This window comes from Odocoileus virginianus, chromosome 9 (genome assembly GCF_023699985.2).
Source record: "Odocoileus virginianus isolate 20LAN1187 ecotype Illinois chromosome 9, Ovbor_1.2, whole genome shotgun sequence".
Lineage (NCBI taxonomy): Eukaryota > Metazoa > Chordata > Mammalia > Artiodactyla > Cervidae > Odocoileus > Odocoileus virginianus.
In genome coordinates this window covers 5,774,853-5,794,600 of record NC_069682.1, presented here as the reverse complement: position 1 = coordinate 5,794,600, position 19,748 = coordinate 5,774,853, and the positions used below count along the sequence as shown (strand labels likewise).

The 19,748-nt window shown below is 45.3% G+C and overlaps 1 protein-coding gene across 2 annotated transcripts in view; it reads right to left on the bottom strand.

The window, feature by feature from the left end:
* SPTLC3 (serine palmitoyltransferase long chain base subunit 3) overlaps positions 1-19,748 on the bottom strand; it is a 155,973-nt gene that overhangs the window by 39,992 nt on the left and 96,233 nt on the right. For both annotated transcript variants that reach the window (XM_020892013.2, XM_070471898.1), the window contains exons 7-8: positions 13,864-13,969; positions 3,760-3,979 (exon numbers count right to left, since the gene is read on the bottom strand). In XM_020892013.2, coding sequence (XP_020747672.2) covers positions 3,760-3,979; positions 13,864-13,969 — 326 coding nt within the window. The remainder of the gene's footprint in view (positions 1-3,759; positions 3,980-13,863; positions 13,970-19,748) is intronic.

Sequence of the window (19,748 nt, the reverse complement as noted above, 5' to 3'; positions counted from 1 at the left end):
TGGTGAGTACTTAGCAGGGGTCTGGTAAATCCTGGTGGTCTAATGGAAATCAGAGGGGGTTTAGAGACTAAGGAAGGGTGATGAGGGTCCCTGAAGTTCAGTCAGGAGGTACATGAATTTCTAGGACATTTTGTTACTGGAAGGCTGGGATGAAGACAAAATCTCCACTCTGTGGTTGTATCTTAGCACCAAAGCAATTTTTCTCTTGTGTGTTTCCAAATATTTTTTCTTCCATGACACATCTGGTTGCTAATACATGTACTTCTCACCTTGACCTGCTCCATAAAGATTTCTGGAGCCTCCTAGAAACTGTTATTAAGATTATAGTCCCTGTACCACTAACTGACATTTAAAAAGAGAGTTAAGACCCAGAGAGTTTTATAGTTTTCTAGATTTTTGGACCCAAGTGATTATTCCACCTCTCAAGATTTACTAGGAAGCCCATGAACATAGTGAACTTGAAATTATCAATAATTCAGAAAAATGTAAAGTAGTAGTGTGTAGACTTTAACTTGTTTATGGTTAATTTTGTTGCTTTCGTATAATTTAATATCTAGAATGTTGGATATTTTGTAATACTCCCCCAAATTGAGATATCTATTTTAAAATATTCAGAAAAAAGTATAGAAGTATGAAAACCAAATTCGAATTATTTAAACAGATATTAGAAAGATTTTTTTCCCAAAGATCTTTAGTATTTGCCCAATCCTATGTCCTATCAATTAAAAAACAAATTCAAAGTGAAAATTCTTCACAAAATTCTTCAAAGTCCAGGGGAATTAAAAACTATAATTTAAGTGGAAACTACACATAATTTAAAATTAACATAATTTAACAAGTTAAAGGCACAGAGGAGCAGATACTAAGTACGATTAACTCATGGGCTCCTGAGGCTGGAAGGAAACCAGTTTATCTGCATTTGTCACAGGCTCACCAAAATGATTCCAGGCGGGTGTTTTTACCTGTACTGAGCTGTGCTGAGTCAGGTAAGACTCTTTGGGACCCCACGGACAGAAGCACGCCAGGCTCCTCTGTCCATGGGAGTCTCCAGGCCAGAATACTGGAGTGGGCGGTCATTCCCTTCTCCAGGCAATCTTTCCAACCCAGGTATCGAACCCAGGTCTCCCACATTGCAGCCGGATTCTTTACCATCTGAACCACAAGGGAAGCCCATGAACACTGGAGTGGGGTAGCCTATCCCGTCTCCAGGGGATCTTCCCGATCCAGGAATCAAACTGGGGTCTGCTGCGTTGCAGGTGGATTCATTACCAGGCTGAATTTTAAATCATCAGGGAACACGAGACACTCGCTCGAGAGGCCTCACATCCTGCGCACCCACCACGCCTGGAAACTGCCCGGTGTTTTCTAGGTCTTTGCTCTTCTGGTTTCAGGGCTAAGGGGTCTCTGCCAAACACTCTCTGAGTCTCGCTGCCACCTAGTGGTAAATTCAGAGACTGCGGCGAAATACAGAGGGAGACGGGGAAGGGGCGGCAGGAGACATCCCTCTGGTTCCAAGTATGTGAAGAAGCGTTTTTTAAAGAGCAAAAACTGATCCACATATTTTTTCTTCTCCCTGATTAAGGCAAATACTAAATATTAATAATTTTCACAATGGCTCCGTATCTACCGCAGGTCAACAGAAGGTAGGTAGGCAAGAGCAAATGTACTTTTAAAGTAGTCCACCCGCCTTCAGGATGCAGAGGATGCGAGAGAGCCGTGCTGAGCTGGGCCTGAACTGGCAATCAGGAGCCTCTGCTTCCAGCGGCTCATCACACGCAAGAACTCTAAGAGGGAACGTGGTGACAGCTACCAAATTTGACAGCATGTCAAGGATCCGCTCACTTCAGTTTATTCAGGTTCCTTCGGCTCAGGAAACAGATCTACACTTGGTGAAAAATTTTGCAGCTCAGAACTGCTGCTAAAGTCACCACAAAACTACCAGCTCACAAAGCGAAGTAGCCTGGGCGAGGGCTCACCTACATTTAGGACCCTGTGACCCCGTGGCTTTGACAGTCGCGGAAGGGAACGTGGAACCTCGCGCTAGACTAGCTGAATTTTGTAAGATCCTGGGCATTCCCTATGCGTTTAGTATCCCTCGATGAATTCCCGCAGGCCTATGGAAGGAGGCTGAATGCAGTGCTTTGAGCTCAGATGAAAGTGATGCTTTTTGAAGGGTGGAGGTCACCAGGAGCTCTGAACATTTTAAGCGTTTGTGCAGCGTCTCATGGCAGGGTGAGCTGCCCGCAATAAAATCTGCAGTTTTAAATCATGGGCTTTCCGCCCCAGGCTGTCTTCAGCTGTACTCCCTGGTTTGTCTAGCTGGTTTCCCAGGAGCCTGAGCTCCTGTTCCTGTTGCTGACAGTGAGGGAGGAATCGGGAGTTTTAGAGACGCCACAGAGCCACCTGCATACACTCTGCGCCCTCCTCGGGGGAGCCAGCAGCGCCCTCACCGTCCCTCTGGGGCAGGGGTACACCCGGAGGAGGGGCCCATCAGGATTTCTGTAAAACTGTTGTATGACGGGGCAGAGAACCGGCTTTTTGAGCCCCGAAAGTCGGGTTTTAGTATTTCATTTTCTTTCCCTCGTCTTCTTGCCTCTTCTTTTAAAACCTTTTCAAGCATTTGTTTCATTTTGGTGACCTCCTGGCTGATGTTGGCAGTAGAATGACAGGGATAACACTTAGTCTAATTCCATCAGCTCAGAATCTTCAGTCACACAAATAAGAGATGAGAGGACGACAAGATTTGACCCACGGCTTATCCAAGATTGTGGGAGAGAATTATTTTGCAGAGCAAAATCTCTTATGGACCTGGAGACTGTCATACAAGAGTGAAAGAAGTCAGCAAGAGAAAAGCAAATATTGCATAATATCTCTTATATGTGGAATCTAGGGGAAAGGTACAGATGAACTTATTTGCAAAGCAGAAATAGAGACACAGATGAGAGACCAAACATATGGACGCCAAGGGAGGCAAAGGTGGGTGAATGAATTGGGAGATTGGGATTGGCATATATACATTCTTGATATTATTAATGTGGATTAAATAGAAAACTAATGAGAACATACTGTGTGGCACAGGGAATTCTGCTCGGTGCTCTGTGATGACCTCAATGGGACGGAAATCCAAAAGAGAGGGGATATGTGTATATGTATGGCTGATTCACTTTGCCTTGCAGCATAAACACAACATTGTAAAGCAACTATATTTCAATAAAATATTAAAAAAAAAAGATCTTCAGTCTTGCCACTGTTTTTTTAAAACTCTGAAAACCCACATCTTGTAGCAGAGGGTCAGTGTCTTCATCATCTGACCTTGGCCACTGTTCCTACCCGCCACCTTAAGTTTTCCCCAAGCTACTTACCGTTCTGCAGCATCACTTCTGTGGCTTGGTTAAGGGCAATCTCTCTTTTTGAAATATAACCCATACACCCCCTCGCCACCCTTGATCTACGAGACTGACAGTCGTTCTGAGACTTCTTCCGTCCTGCCCTCTCCTTTGCACTGTCTCTGCCTATGTGCACAGCCAGGGTTGTCGTTTCAGGATCACGGGATTACTCACCACAAGCTCCTCTGCACTATCAGAGGATGAGCTCCTTGACCTTCTGGGCCTCCCGTGCCTGTGAACCCCTGCTGCCCAGGCCGCCTTAATCAGTCAGATGTGCTAAACTGGGCTTCAGTTCAGGGCAGCCAGAGGACCCCCAAGACTGCATTTCCAGGGCATTCAGGTTTTTAATAGATGCAAGGAATCTGTCTCTTACCTTCCTTCCAGCTATGTAACCTCCCGCGGCTCCAAAGCTTTTGGTGAATGTGCCCATAAATACGTCAATATCTCTGGGGTCCATTCCAAAGAACTCCACCACACCCCGGCCGGTTGGGCCCACGGACCCAATACTGTGAGCTTCATCTATGTAGAGGTAAGCCTTGTATTTCTTCTTCAGGGCCACGATGTCGGGCAGACACACGATGGAACCTTCCATGCTAGGGCAAAAGAAGAAATGCTTGTCACCAGGGTGCACCCGCCAGGAAGGCTCTGTGTCACTCTCCCTTTCTGCCCTGACACCAAACGGGGATGACCCGGCATGTTTTATTTGGTGGAGATGTGCTCTCAATCTTGTAAGGCTGCTCTGGCTTTGGTTCACTGGGGGGAAATTAGTTTCCATTCAATGGATTTAAGTGCTTTGAGTTGTTAAAGCTAATTCCCAGGTAAATAATTAGCTCACCGTGCTGTTGATTAGCTTATTTGTAAAGTCAACTAGCATAACTAGACTGAGCACACTGGATTCCAGGTATTTTGATAATTTTAATGAAATTGCTCCACGTCAAGGCATCTATATCAGCCTGCTACTGTCCTATTTGGCCAGGCTTCCCAGGTTGCGCTTGTGGTAAAGAACCCGCCTGCCAATACAGGAGACATTGAGAGACATGGGTTAAGGCTTTCCTGTGGCTCAGACAGTGAAGACTCTGTCGGCAATGTGGGTTTGATCCTTGGGTCGGGAAGATACCCTGGAGAAGGGAATGGCAACCCACTCCAGTATTCTGGCCTGCAGAATCCCATGGACAGAGGAGCCTGATGGGCTACATACAGTCCATGGCGTTGCAAAGAGTCGGACAGTACTGAGTGACTGTCTCTATCACTTTCAGGAGACATGGGTTAGATCCCTGGCCAGAACCCCCTCCAGCATCCTTGCCTGGAGAATTCTACTGTCAGAGAAGCCTGGCGGATTATATATAGTCCATAGGGTCGCAAAGAGTCAGACATGACTGAAGTGACTTAGCAGCACATCTGACCTAACTCAGTGCTTGAATTGCTGAATATTAAAAGAAGGATGTAAAAACGCACAAAAGGGACTTCCCGGATGGCACGGTGGATGAGAATCCAGCTGCTCATGCAGCAGACACAGGTTCGATCCCAGGTCTGGGAAGATTTCATGTGCTCCAGAGCAACTACACCCCTGTGCCACAAACACTGAGCCAGTGCCGCAATTCCTGAAGCCTCTGCTCTGCAACGAGACGCTACCTCAATGAAGCCCCCGCATCTCAACGAGCAGTAGTCCCCGCCCACCCACGAGAGTAAGCCCGTGAAAAGCAGTGAAGACCCAGCGCAGCCATAAATAAATAAAATTATTTTTAAAAAAGATCAGCACAGAAGTTACAGGGAAAGGCAATTCTGCCTAACATAAGGAACAACAAACAAACATAAAAAACACACAGATGAATTTGAAGACATCATTACACTTAAGACATCACAGTGTTCACTAAAGCAAAGGAGAAAGGCCTTAGGCTCTTCTGTTGAGTCCGTCCTGAACCTGAAGGCTTATTTGAGGCATCTGCTGGTGTCTCCTCTCTTCCATTAGGGCAATGCTTCTCATTTGCATAAGCATCGGAATCCTTTGAATGCTTTATTACATTTGAATGGTTGGTTGCAACACAGGTTTCTGGGCCCCACCCAGAGTTTCCAATGGAGGTCTGGGGTGGGTTGAGAACTTGGGTTTCTAGTAAGCTCCTGAGAGATTCCAGGATTTCTGGTTGCAGACAATACTTGAGAACCATTGCTATAGATCAACTTTTGTTTTAGCCCTAAGTGCTTAACTTTTCACAGCAGTTTGTAATTTGGTAAATTTCCTTGGGATTTTAAATTGCAAAATCACTTTAAGTTCTCCAGCAAAGGGAAAGACAGGAGGTAAATAAGCAAGTAAAAGGAGCGTTCAGTATTTACATGGCACCTCTGGAACCCAATGGATTTAAAGGAACTGATGTTCTCAGGACATCTTGTGAGCTGTGTTTTCCCACACAGTTTTGACTGTGCTGACAGCTAAGTTCTATGAAATCAGACTCACACTCTCACCCCCATGAAGGAGCTTGTCAAACAATTCAAGCAACCCATCAGTTTAGTTCAGGAACTAGTCAACTGATGCAAACGGAGAGTTGAACGTCTCTTCTTCTTAGTTTATTTATTAAATTTAACGTATTAAGAAAATAGCTTAAGTGTTAGGTCCATTCAGTCAAAACAGTCCAGCTGTTGGGTAGTCACCCTAGACCCGTGGGTACTGGATGATCTTTTTAAAGAATCATCTATTATTTATCTAACTTTGGCCGTGCGGGGTCTTCACTGCCGCCTGGGCTTTGCTCTGCTTGCGGGGTGCAGCTGTCTCACTGAACCGGCTTCTGTTGTGCAGCAGCGGCTCGAGGCCTTGACGGCTGCAGTGCTTGTGGGACCTGGGCTCAGTAGTTGGGGTGCATGGGCTTAGTTGCCCTGTGGTGTGTCAGATCTTCGGGGATCAAGGATCGAACCCAAGTCTCCTGCATTGGCAGGCAGATTCTTTACCACTGAGCCACCAGGGAAGCCTCACTTTTTTTTTTTTTTAAAAAAAGGATTTTATTTTTCAGAGCAGTTTTAAGTTCACAGCAAAACTGGGCAGAGAGTACAAAGTTTTCCCCTATGCCGTCTGCCTCACATAGCCATAAGCTCCTCCCTTGTCAACACCACCTACCAAAGCGGTACATTTGTTTTGGCCAGTTGACCTCCACTGACACGTCACCATCTAAAGCCTGCAGTTTATATTAGAGTTCACCCTTGGTATTGTTCGTGAAACTGAGCCGGGCCTTGTGGGGCTCCTGGGCACAATAGCCTTTCGGTCCCCTGTTTCTTGTTTATAGAGAATAGGCTTCAGCCTTCATAACTTTCCCTGAGTTCCAAAGTGTTAGCCACTCAGTCGTGTCTGACTCTTTGTGACCCCATGGGCTGTAGCCTGCCAAGCTGCTATGTCCACGGGACTCTCCAGGCAAGCATACTGGAGTGGGTTGCCATGCCCTTCTCCAGGGGATCTTCCCGACCCAGGGAGCAAACCCAGGTCTCCTGCGTTGCAGGCAGACTCTTTGCCATCTGAGCTACCAGGAAGCCCATCAGCTGCTAATCAGGGAAGGGAGGGGTGCAGGGAAGAGCAGCCTTGGGGCAGGGTCCTGGTTCTGCCTCAAGTGATACACACAGGGTCTCTGAGCCCTTCTGCAGAACTAAAACCCCCAAATGGGGGATGTCAAATACTTGATGACAGTCTTCATTCCAGAGGTCACGGAGTGACGACCTCATCAGGAGACCACCTGGGGCCAGATGAAAGGAATACAGGCCCTGCACACATACCCTGACCCCCGGAACCCTGCCTGGGAACCACTGCTGTAAAACTCCTCACCAAATCCCCCCAGGCTGGGACACAGACTTTTAAGGCCTTTATCCCCTTGTGTCCCACTTTGCCTGGCAAAGCAATAGAACTATTCCTTTCTGTTCCATCCAAAACTTTGTCTCTGAGATTCAATTTAGCACCAGTGCACAGAGGCTGAGATTCATCATCATACACTCTATGGGTTTGGACAAGTGCATAATGACACGTATCCGTCATTATAGCATAATACATACTATTTTTTTTTTTTGCTCTAAAATATTCACTGTGCTTCACCTGTTTTTCCATCTCTCCACCCAACCCCTGGCATCCGGGGATCTTTTTGCTGTTTTCATAGTTCTGCCTTTTCCAGAACATTACATAGTTGGAATCATACACTGTGTGATGTTTTCAGATTGGCTTCTTTCAGTGGGTAGTATGCATCTAGATTTTCTCTGTGTCTTTTTATGACTCTATAGCTCATTTCTTTTTAGTGCTAATATTCCACTGTCTGAATGCAACACCATTTATCCATTTGCTGACTGAAAGACGCTTTGGTTGCTTCCAAGTTTTGGCGATTATACATAAAGATGCTACAAACATCTGTGTGCAGGGTTCTGAGGGAACACAAGTTCTCAGCTCCTTTGGGTAAATCCCAAGGAGCAAGATTGCTGGATTGTATGGTAAGAGTATGTGGGTAAGAAACCACAAAGCTGCCATCTAAAGTGACTGGACCATTCTGCATTCCCACCGCCAGTGAATGAGAGCTCTGGGTTCCCGCACATTCTCACCAGCACTTACTATTGTCAGTGTTCCAGATTTTAACCTGCTAATAGCTGTGTAGTGGTGTCTCATTGTTTTAACATGCATTTTCTCTGATGGCATATGATGTGAAGTGGGCTTTCACATGCTTGTTTTCGTCTGTCCATTGTCTTTGGCAGGGTGTACGTTAAGGTCTTTGGCCCGTTTTTTAAGTTCAGTTGTTTATTTTCTTATTGTTGAGTTCTAAGGGTTCTCCTCCTTGCATCTTTCTGACAGCACTGCTTCATCAGATCTTTTGCAAGTATTCCCCCCAGTCTGTGTCTTGCTTTCTCACACCCTAGATATTATCTTGCAGAGCTGAAGCTCTTAATGTTAGTGAAGTCCATCTTATTTGTGCTTTCCACAAGGTCATTCTGAATGGATGTTTTCAGATTTTAATAACACGAAGATCATAGAGTCATCTTCTCTTACTTAAGTTTGCAAGTTAATTCCAGTATTTTCTTAGAGTGATTGCTTGTTAAAGTTATTACTGTTGAAGGGGAGTCCAGCCCTCTGCCCCATAAGCTGAGGTGGTAGCCACATCATTTACTAGTTCAGAGCTTGGGCAGCTTAGTTGCTGCTCTCTGCCTAAGCTTCCTTGGGTGCAAAATTAACACGATGATAGCACACTGCTCATAAAGGCTCAATGTGAATTACCGGAAATAATACTTCTAAAGTGTCTGACACATCACGGGCACCCACTGGGTTGTTCTTGTCCTCAGGAGGAGCTTAGGAGGACATGGTAGCACTGGGGCCTCATGTGAGAAATTGGGAGCCCTCTCTGTTGAATCTCTCAGGAAGGTGGCATATGGGTGTCATGCCCAATACATGGATGGATGCCCTCAAAATTCTAAAACCTTCTTCTTACCTTTTAAAATGTTCTAAGTTGGTAACACAAACGTGCTAAAAACCTGACATGTCACAAATAGCCATTTTTTGTTCTGGAACTGAGTTTGGCAGGAGCCAGAGTTCACACTGAACAGTTTGCAGACACTCTAGGCAGCTAATTAGCCGTCTTTGCTGGCACTGGTCTGGCTGATGTTAGGAGTCTGCCCACCTGGCTTATATTTCTTCATCAAAGATTAATGACTCAACAATACTGCTGGTTCCAGGAGTTAATGCAGGGCACACAAGAGCTCTAGAGAGTCCAAAAGTCTGTTCTATACATCTGTGTCTCTTTTTCTGTCTTGCAAAACTCAGTTTTTATAAAGAGCGACATTTATCCACACTAAGTTTTCATTTTCTCAATGTGACAAAATATGAATCAGATCTTTCCCCATAGTGGTATATTGAGTTTGGTTTGTACATGAAAAGGCTATCTATGTTATTAAAATTGCTGTCAAAGAATATTGTGCCGAAAACGATGAAAAACAAACAAACAAACAAACCCAACAACAGTATTTTCTTCTTCAGTGGAAAGTCATGTTTTCTTTTGGCTTCAATAGAGGGGAAAGAAAAAACTAAAATACAACTGTAGGTAAAAATAATTTCACTCATTAATTGAAATCTCTGAGCAGGGATTTGGATTATTCTTAAACTAGTAAGCCAGTGAATAATCTCTTTTTATGTAACCTCTATTACATAATGTATTGGCTAAGTGACAAGACTCCTTTTTGAGATCTCCCTCTCACCACCTTCTCCTCTGTGTTTAGACCATATTACCCACTGTCATAACTTGGAATTAAGCCACTGGTTTGCCAATTTACATGGTGGAAAAATCTTGGTGGGCCCAGAATATAATCCAAGAGAAGAAAGAAGGTGGAAAGAGAGGAGGAAAAAAAAAGGAGCCAAGGTTAATTAAAAATCAAGTAACTACTGTTTTCTTTTCCTTTGTCTTTATTCATAGGGATATAGGTTAGACTTCACTACTGAAGTTCTCAGTTCTTAAACTTACATTATTTGGGTCAGGAAAATGGCTTACATTCTTAGAGACAATGGCATGCTGAGATTCCAACATTTGTTTATATATGTAGTTTTGGATACAATTAGATAGTATTTCTTGATTAATTTTATTGTGAAAGTTTGGGCTCCAGCTACACTAGTTTATATCCCAGGTTATTTTGTACCCACCTCCCATTTCTAGGGCTTCCCTGGTGTCTCAGGCAGTAAGAAACTGCCCACAGTGCAGGAGACCAGGTAGATCCCTGGGTCAGAAGATCCCCTGGAGAAGGGAATGGATACCAGCTCCAGTATTCTTGCCTGGAGAATTCCATGGACAGAGGAGCCTGGCAGGCTACAGTCCATGAGGTCACACAGAGTTGGACATGACTCAGTGACTAACACTTTTCACTTTCCCCATCTCTAGTGTATATTTGGATGATTCTAAATCTCCTCAACCACCATGAATTGACTACATTAGGCTTCCCAGAAACACAAAACTAGAAGAGTATGACTTTAAAGCAAAGGAAAATGCAGATGAGAACACCAAAATAATACTGCTGTGCCTCTGACCCCCAAACCATGGAACTGTAGACTTCAAGCTTCAATCTCCCTATTTTACAGATGAAGAAACTAAGTCCTAGACGGGTTGATGAGGAAGGTCAAATGGATGCCTTTGCATTTTCCATGTTTACTTCATCGGATGCGGGCGCATGGGCAGACTCTTGTGTTTACATTGGGTCTCTATCCCATCAGAGCCACCTGGTTTGAATCCCAGTTCTGCTTTATCTCAGTTACCTTCCCTGGGGCAGTTATCTAGATCTTGGAACCCGAATGCCTCCATCCTCACAATAACCTCCAGAGTCCTGGAGGTACTTACTCAAGATGGCACAAATGACATGTTTAATATGTCAACGTGAAGGCACTTGATAAATGCATACTTTGTCTTCTGACACCCATCCTCCAGGTGTCAGACAGCTTCGCCATGCAGATGACTTACTGTTTTCTGAATTGTGACTTCCTCAACTGAAAATAAAATTAATGATGAGGACTGCTACCCTTCGTTGTGGGCTTACTATGGGCTGGGCTTCTGCCAAGCACTGGCGTGTATGATCTCATTTAATTTTTACAAAGGAATTCTATGAAGGACACATAGCTATAGGCAGCAACACAGGATGTGTGCCCATGTCCAGGCCTCCCTCCAAGTCCTGACTCCCCTTCTTCTCTATATAAATATTAATACTTACATGATCTGTGGATGGTGATAGTGTCATTGCTACTACTATTACTACTGTTATTATTATACCTGCTGTTGTGGAGTTTATTGACTTCTAGGATTTGGTGTCTAGCCTTTTCTCCCTTGATACGCACCTTGAGTTTGGCTGACTATTCTTTTTGGGACTTTTGAAAGAATTGGTTTATGTGAGCTGTCTGTGGTAGAGGGACTTTGCCCAGAGGGGCAAACCACACACTGAGACAAAAATGATCTGAGAGTGAAAACTCTAAGGAAGGTTTGTGAAAACTCTAAGGAAGGTTTGTGTGGAGGTTAACAAGGTACATTTCTGGAAAGTAGCAGTGTATTTGTCGATTGCTGATTTTGCACCCCTAGCCCTGGCCTTTTGGAAAATCTCGTGGGAAATAATTTCATTTTCTGGAGAAACAACAAAGGAAAACGTCCCTATGTTCCAGAACTCTTCTCCTGGCCAGCCCAGGAGGTCCCAGGAGGCACTGAGGCCTGTCTGAGAAGGACCCTGCTCCCTATTTATGAATGCATCTTTTTAGATCACAGTCTCACTCAAAGACAACAACCCTTGTGCCCGTGAGACAAAAAGAACCTCTCTGAGAAGGCAAGTCCATGGACAGAGAAGGCATCTCTCTGTATACATGTCGGGTTGAAGGAGCTGCTGTGCTATTGCCTGTAAGTCTTCCCCCCTCTATATACACAAGCCAATCCTCCAATGAAAAGGTGGTTTCCTTTTCTCCTCCCCTTGGATCTGGATTTGTGACATGCTTGGACCAGTAGAAGGATGCTGAGCCAGTTGTGGGCCCAGCACTTAAAAGACTGGCGTCTCCTTTCATTCTCTTGGAGGCCAGCCACCACGTTGTAAGGAAGCTCTCGCTGGACTGCTGAGCAAGAAAGCCTACATATAGACAAAGTGCCCCAGAGAAGTGGAGAGAATAAATCAGTTCACTCAACACCCAGCTGCCAGAGCTCAAATGCATGAGTGAGGTAATTTTGGATGTTCTCTCCCCAACTGAACACCCCATTGGATGCAGTCCCTTGAATGACCCCAACCAACGTCACATGGAGCGGAGCCCCCTTGCTGGCCCGGATAACCCACCATGGCTTGGGCAATGATAACTCACTGCTGGGTAAGCCACTGTGCCTTGAGGTGGTTTGCTTCACAGCAGTGGGTCACTGGGCGGTCACCATTGCTAGTGAAACCTAAGCTGTGGTTTGGGGTCACCCTATGTTGGAACTGAAGTCCCCTTCTGGTTTCCCTGTCCTTTTATCAGGTAGGACCCAGCCCCAGCATAGCCATTATCAGAGGGGTTTCTTTGTGTAACTGATGGGGCTATTTGACAGTGAAATGCCGGTGCTCCACTTAATTTAGCCACGATCGAAGTACTTAGAACACACAACTTGCTTTTAGTGGAGCTGAGTTCGTTTGTTTGCGGTTGGGTTCTGATTACTCTGCTTCAGGGAGATGCCCATCTCTCTGGCTCAGCTGATCCGCCTTCCCACGGCTCCAGGCCTGACTGACAGGTGCTTAGATAAGGGCTCCCCTCCCAGGCTGGCATCTGGTACAGATCTCACAGGGAGAAAGACCCAAGCTGGAGGTCGTGACAGCCGAGAGACTAATTGAGATTATTTCCTAAAAGTCGCAAGTTCTGGGCCTGTGGTTGGTCACACTAGTCTATAGCAGGGCTTCTTGCCCTCGGTACTGTTGACATGTTGAGCCAGATAACTCTTTGTTGCAGGGCCCACCCCGTGTGCTGTAAGTGGGCTAGGATCATCCCTGGCCTCTGCCCACCTGGGGCCAGCAGCGCTCTGTTGTGGTTGTGACAAAGAGAAGCTGACAGATATGCTCGGGTGGTGCCCTTGGGAACTGAAAAAAATGCTGCTCCCGATCTCAGACTTCCATCACAACCACATTTCCTCTTGCTGGGAAGTTAAGCCCTCACCCCCTTCCTTGTAATATTGTTCATCTTTCCATAATTATGTCATAGGAAATATCACCCTAGATTCTTCTGACTTTAGGATTGAGTAATGATTTAGGAATGAGCAACTTCCTTGTCTCACGGATTAGGGCATCTGATAGAAGCTGAGTTTGGGGCAATTTCGACTTTATTAACAATCATCAATTTGGAGAATGAAGCAAATTCAGTTGCAACCCTCAATATGAAAGTGCAGTTCTGACTGGCTTAGTGGATGTTTTGTACGCTCAGCTCTCAAGCTGAAAGAAGGCTGAACACGTCTTCAGATGCAAAAACCATCTCCTGCTCTTCTCAGCTCTGAATCCAGAACTGCGTTCCAGATTAGTCTTACCTTGAGGAAAACGTGCAGGCCTTTTGTGTTTGGATGCTAACAGCTGGCCAACTTCAAGGAGTAACTAGAGTTTGGGTGCGCTGTTGAATTAGGGGCAGCTGAGCTCCCATCAGCGGTACCTACCTTCCTGCCTTTGTCATAAAGGCAAAGAGTGTTCTGATGTTGAGTCACCCAGTCCCAGAGGTCTTCGAAACTGTGGGGCAGCCAAGGGTAGTGGGAGGAATCAATGCAAGCTAGCACCATTAGTCAGGACATTTCTCCGGGACACCAGCCTCTGAGGTGCTCCGCCGTATGTACGGTCATGGACAAGTCAGGTGAGCCAGCCCCTGACAGTTCACATTGGTGGTTTTGGCCCAGGTCCCCTCATACCCCCTCTATCTCATTCATTGGTCTCTTTCACTAGGAGAGGTCAGCCTTGCCCCACTTGTCAGCTCACTCTGCGCCTCAGTATGTGAACAGGTCTCTGGTTATTTACCTACCTGTAGATGCCCTCCACTAGGATGAGAATCTTTCTCCAAGCTCTGCGGGTTCGAGGCTGGCCGTAGATGACAGCATCTCTCAGGAGCTTCTCTAGGCTTTGCATGTCTTTAAATAGTACAAAAAAATTGGAGTCATGAAAGGGTTTTTCTTCCTTCTTTTTTTTTTTCCCCCTAATTACAGAGTAGAAGTCAGATATTTTACATTCCGGCTTGGGCCTGAACTTTCAGAGACTGAAGATGGAATCAGAGAACTGGAGGGGAGAGAGCAGTCTATTTCTTAGTAAAATTTAACTCTGACAAGATGAGCGGTTGGGTTTCTAAGCAGGGAGAACAAACCTCTAGTGGAGATATTAATACATGGTTTCACAGGCTCTTCCTCCGCTCTCCTTAGAGATTGAAGAAATGCAGGAAATGCATTTCTTAGGCTGAAGATTTGTTGCCAGGTTAAAATGAGTCTGGAGAGGTCATTATCTAACACTCACCAGCCTGGGGAGAGTTTAGCTGGGTTTGCAGGAGTGGCAGCATGTTTGGCCGGCAGGGGTCTCACGCCTGAGCTTTGGGAAGTGGGTGAATGGATGCGGCGCGGAGGCCACATTCTGCAGTAAAGCAGTGTCATTTTCATGCCATTTATCTACTAGTGGGGCTCAGACTTCAGAGAATAGGAAACATCGTCTGGGGAACTAGTCAACACTAGTCTCACCCCTAGAGATTCGGGACCAGTTGGCATGGGAGGGGATCCACAAGTCTGGTGTTTGGGGTCTTGAGACTCCTGGATCCATCACTCAAAGCCAGACCTCTATTTTTTTTTTTCCAATGAAAATGCTCTACTTTTAACATTTTAATTAACCTTTTAACTGAAGTCTAGTTGATTCACAATGCTGCGTGAGTTTCTGCTGTATGGCAAAGTGAATCAGCACGCACGTACGTGTATCCACTCTCATCCAGACTCCATTCCTACACAGCAGACCTGTATTTTGAGCTACATTTCCCAACCACATTGTAAAGAACTGAGTGAGTACCTCAAACCCAGCATTTCCAAGATAGAAATTGTGGCAGGTGCAGTTACTGGCCCTAAGTCCTACTCTCTGCACATTTGAGTCCTTTGACATGTAACCTCACAGGATGTTTTCCGGCCTCTGACTTGGGTCTGGCCAATGACTTGCTTTGGCCAAGAGAATCCAGGGAAGACAGCAGGTGAGTTCTGAGTATGGCCTTGAGAGACCTCCCACGTTTCTGCTTTTCCTCCTGCGCTCTGCCAATAACAGGACAAGAACACCCCGAGGGCTAGCCCAGCTGGTCCCAGGAGGGGTCCAAGAGAGGCTGGGAGACAAGGAGGACAGTTAGCCCAGCCCCCTTCAGTCACGCGGGAAAAATCAGTGATATTTATTGGGTGCTACTGAGGGTTCGAGGCTGTTTGCTGCAGGAATAGCTAATGAATGCAGCCTCCAAAGGCCCTTCCTGACCTAGCTCCTGGCTATCTTCCTGATACTATTTCTCAGTATTCTTCAACACACAGCCTCTCATCTCTCTTACACACTTTCCCTCTCTGGTCTGTCTAGAGAACTTCCACCCATCACGCAAGACTCCACCAGAGCTCTTTTGACCAATACAGCAGACTTTCTTTCCTCCTTGTGTCCTTAATAATTTTTTAATATGTATATTTTTGTCTACTCTGTTTAAAAAATTTTTTGTTTTTACTGAAGTATAGTTGGTTTACAATGCATTCACTTCTCTACAGCAAAGCGATTCAGTTATACATTTACGCATTCTTTTTCATAATCTTTTCCATTATGGTTTATCACAGGCTCTTGAACATAGTCTCCTTGCTCTATAATAGGACTTTGTTGCTTAAGACGATGTGGTAAATATACACCATGGAATACTACTCAGCTGTAATAAGGCCATTTGAAGCAACATAGATGGATGTAGAGATGAGCATATTGAGTGAAGTAAGTCAGACAGAAAAGCAAATGCCATATGCCATCACTTATGTGTGGAATCTAAAAAGCAACAGAAATGAACTTACCCACAAAACAGACACAGACTCGTCTATTCTACTTTTAAGCACTCATCACATTGCTCATTATTTGAGTTCATGTCAGTCCTCCAGGGAAGGCAGGGACCTTATCTTATTCATCCTTTTAGCCTAGTCCTAATGCTCAGTGTTAGAGCAAATTTGATAGGTAATAATTGAATCCCTTATCTTTTCACGGAAAGGATTGCAGACGAGGAAACAGGAAAGGGAATGACACTTTGGGATCCAAATATGAATTATAAGTAAGGACAGTTTCCTCATGCTTGGAGTAGTATTTCTTTAAATAACTGTCTGTCTAGCTTTTGTTTTAAAGACAGGCAGATCTATCTTCTGAGTCATGACCCAAGATGCAGTATGTTTTAATGACCCTGCATCATTGTCCACTAGAGGGCAGCCAAGGAAACAAAAAGCAACTTTGAGAATTTCAGGGACAACAGCCCTTCACCTTTATTGACATTTTGCTTTCAGCTGGGCTCCTAAAGTGTTGAAGGAACACTTGTGCTTGGAGAAACCAGCTCCCTTTCCTGTAATCCGCTGAAGGCCTGTTAGTCTTGGAAGAGAATAAAAAGAGATGATGATTCAGAGAATAAAGAGATGATGAGTCTAAACAGAACTGTTTAAAGGGTTTTTCCTCCTGGGACTTGGAATTTACAAGTCTTTATACAGAAATAATACATGATGAGTGTGATTCCAGTAATAAAAGAAAACCCAAGAGAACTAAATTATAAGTCATTTAAAAGTCAATTTTCTCCCAGTAGTTAGTTGCCTAGGGAAGAGATGGGAGATTGCACAGGGACAAACTTCTGGAGGAGAAGAGAATGATGACTGCTCTCTTAGTGGAGATATCACCACTGTAGATGAACATCAAAGTTTATCACACTCTATATTTTTAATGAAAAAAAAATCGATATTCTAAGCTTTTGAAAAATCTGCACATGGCTAGATTATCATACTCTTCTTGCAGTCAAAGAGGTCACATACATCTTAGAGGCTGATTTTGGGAGTTTAAGTGAACACTGCTAAGGAAAAGAGAAGTTTCTATCCATTCTTCTAATATCAGACAGCCTGCAAATGCCGTTGATGTGTTTGCCGCATTTTGCAGACGGCAGGGAACTCATAGTATTTGTCATGAATAGACAGCTTTTTGGGGAGAGGTTTTTAGCAGAACTTGAGAAAAAAACCCTGGTGTCCACCCACTGGGATCCTCACGCAAAGGGAGAATCAGTCAGTTGTGTTTCCCCCGTGGGGGATAAACTCTTTACAGAATCACTGAGGCTAGACACATAAAGGTATGCCTTCACTCACTGTAGGACTCTGGGCCCATGTTAACATCTGGTCATTTCTGATTCTCAAGTTCTTACTGTATAATTCTACAGCGTGGGTTACAGACCTGTAGGATTCAGGGGATTGTGGTTTATGGTCTGCAGGCCTTACGAGAGTCTACTGTTTCAGCAAATCATGTGCTAACATCTGCAAGGGATTTTCAAATAATAATACTTATTAAAGGACTTATACTCACATTATGTTAATCCCTATGACACCTCTGAGAAGTAGGTAGGAACAATTAGGTTTTGGCTTTTTTCAAATAAGCAAACTAAAGTCAGAAGTTTGTCAAACCAATAAAACCCAAAACAAACAAACAAACAAAAAAGACTCAGTCTAAACAAATCAGTTTCTGGTCAGAGTATAAAAAAAATCTTGAGTTAGGGAAGTTAAAAGAATACATTTGGCGCCATCCAGGTGGACCCACACAGAGCTATTGTAGCGTGTTGTTACAAAGTCATAATGACACATCGCGGACTTGCAATCATCACAAAGTTGAGCAACAACAATGCCTTAGACGTTATTCACCACAAATCTGGCTTATCAAGGCGGGTTCTTTTGGTCTGTGACAAGGTGAGAGAAGGGAGCTGGCATGGTGGGTGATGTGATGTAGACTGGGGGCTACATTCTGGCTCAAAGCTGCCCTGGTTTGTCACCAGTTAAGGAATTGCTAAATCCCAGGAAGAGCGCATCTTTGTGCCCAAAGCTCCAATCAGCCTTAGGTGGCAATGACTGTCTGCATCAGTTCCTGCACCTGTTTTTATTTTTATTTTTCCTGCACCTGTTTTTAAATTCAAAGCCTGGATAATATCAGCAAGCTTCTGGGATCTGCACAGACCCTGAGAAGAGAGCCCGAGTCAGAGATGATCACAAAGAAGCCGCAGTCATCTCAGAAGGGAGGTTCGGTGTAATTCAAAGAGTGTCTTCCTAGAGATTAGAACGGGGTCCCCGGCCTCTTTTTCACTCTCTTGTACAGTGCTGAAACGGTTTCTCCTGCCACGGCTGCCTCTTTCCTCATCTCTCCTGCAACTGAGCTTTTGTTGAGACAAGAGGACTTTGTCCTCAGCCGTCCCTCACTGCCCTGCCTGCTCGCCCATCCAGGGCCCGAGGTGGGGGCTGAGTGGCAGGCTGCGCTTCCCAGATGCTGCCAGTGTACTAGCAATTCACCTCCATCCCTCGAAGCTCCAGGAAACCTGCCCCCAGCTGCATTTAGATACATCCTCTGGGTCCCTGCTCTGTGGGATGCTTGCCCAAATCTTTTCAGGCCTACATACAAAAGATACTCAGTGGCTCAATAGCTGCTTCTTAAGTGAAAAGATGGTTGGATGATGAAGAAATGCTGCTTGTTCCTCTTCCTAATTCTTCTGCCCACCCATCCCTCCCCCCCACCCGGCGTCCCTGTGTGCCTTCAGAGACACTCCGGGTCTTCCTTCAACATTGAGCCCAAATGTGAACTATTAAGCAACAGATACTTAAAACAACTGTGACTGATGATAAATTATTCTTACTTTTTTTAAAAAAGACTTTTGTGTGTTGTGTGTGGATCATTTTTAAAGTCTTTATCGGATCTGTTACAATATTGCTTCTGTTTTAAGTTTTGGTTAAGATCTGCAAGACATGTGGCTCTTAACTCCCCGAGCAGGGATGGAACCTGCACCGCCTGCTTTGGAAGGTGAAGTCTTAACCTCTGGACCTCCAGGGAAGTTCCCTAGTCTTACTTATAAGATGCTTTTGGGGGGACTGCTCCCTTGTGCAGACTTTGGGGGAAAACATGATCATAATAGCCACTTCTGGCAAGCAAAGCGAATATTCTTCTCAAAGTCACATTTATAGAGTCTCTTCTGCAAGATCAGTGAGGGCATTTCTGATGTCCTGGAGAAGTGGTGCCTTTGCAAAGCAGTTTGGATACATACTTCTGTTCAGGTCTCCCGGATGGATCTTTAAATATGCGGGCAGGTATCATGTGGCCTTTTGTTAGTCAAAGAAGCAAGGTGAGCTTCCTGGAAGAGGAAAGCTGGGAGGAGAGGAGTTGGGCTGGGGTTTGAGGGTGTGTGGGGGCAGGGGTGGGGGTCATCGCAGAAACGTCTGGCCTTGGGGACTTGAGATGAAGAGGAGACAGGGTCTGCATGAAGGGACAGGGCGTCCCGTGCACTCAGGCCGGGGCCTGAAACAGCTTGGAGGCCTCGGATCCTCAGGCAAGGGCCTGTGGGAATAGACGGAGTACAGAGTGGGATCCCTGGGTGAGTGGGGTCAGGGCAGGAAGGTGAGACTTCACTCGGGGAGCACTGTGGGGGCCCGAGTCAGCATCTGGATGCTGTGTTTCAGGTCGCGGGGCAGCCAAGGGTGCCCAGTGAGTGCTGCCTGTCTGCCCTGACCCGGGAGAGTTGCACAAGAGATGGAAGCTGCAGGGTATTGCTACATCACCCTTCCATCCGGGGGAGGCATGGAGTGGAAAGGAGGTCTAAGTTCATTGTGTTTCAAAGGGGAACTCTGAACTCAAACCTCCTTGATTTAAATCTCAGCTCTG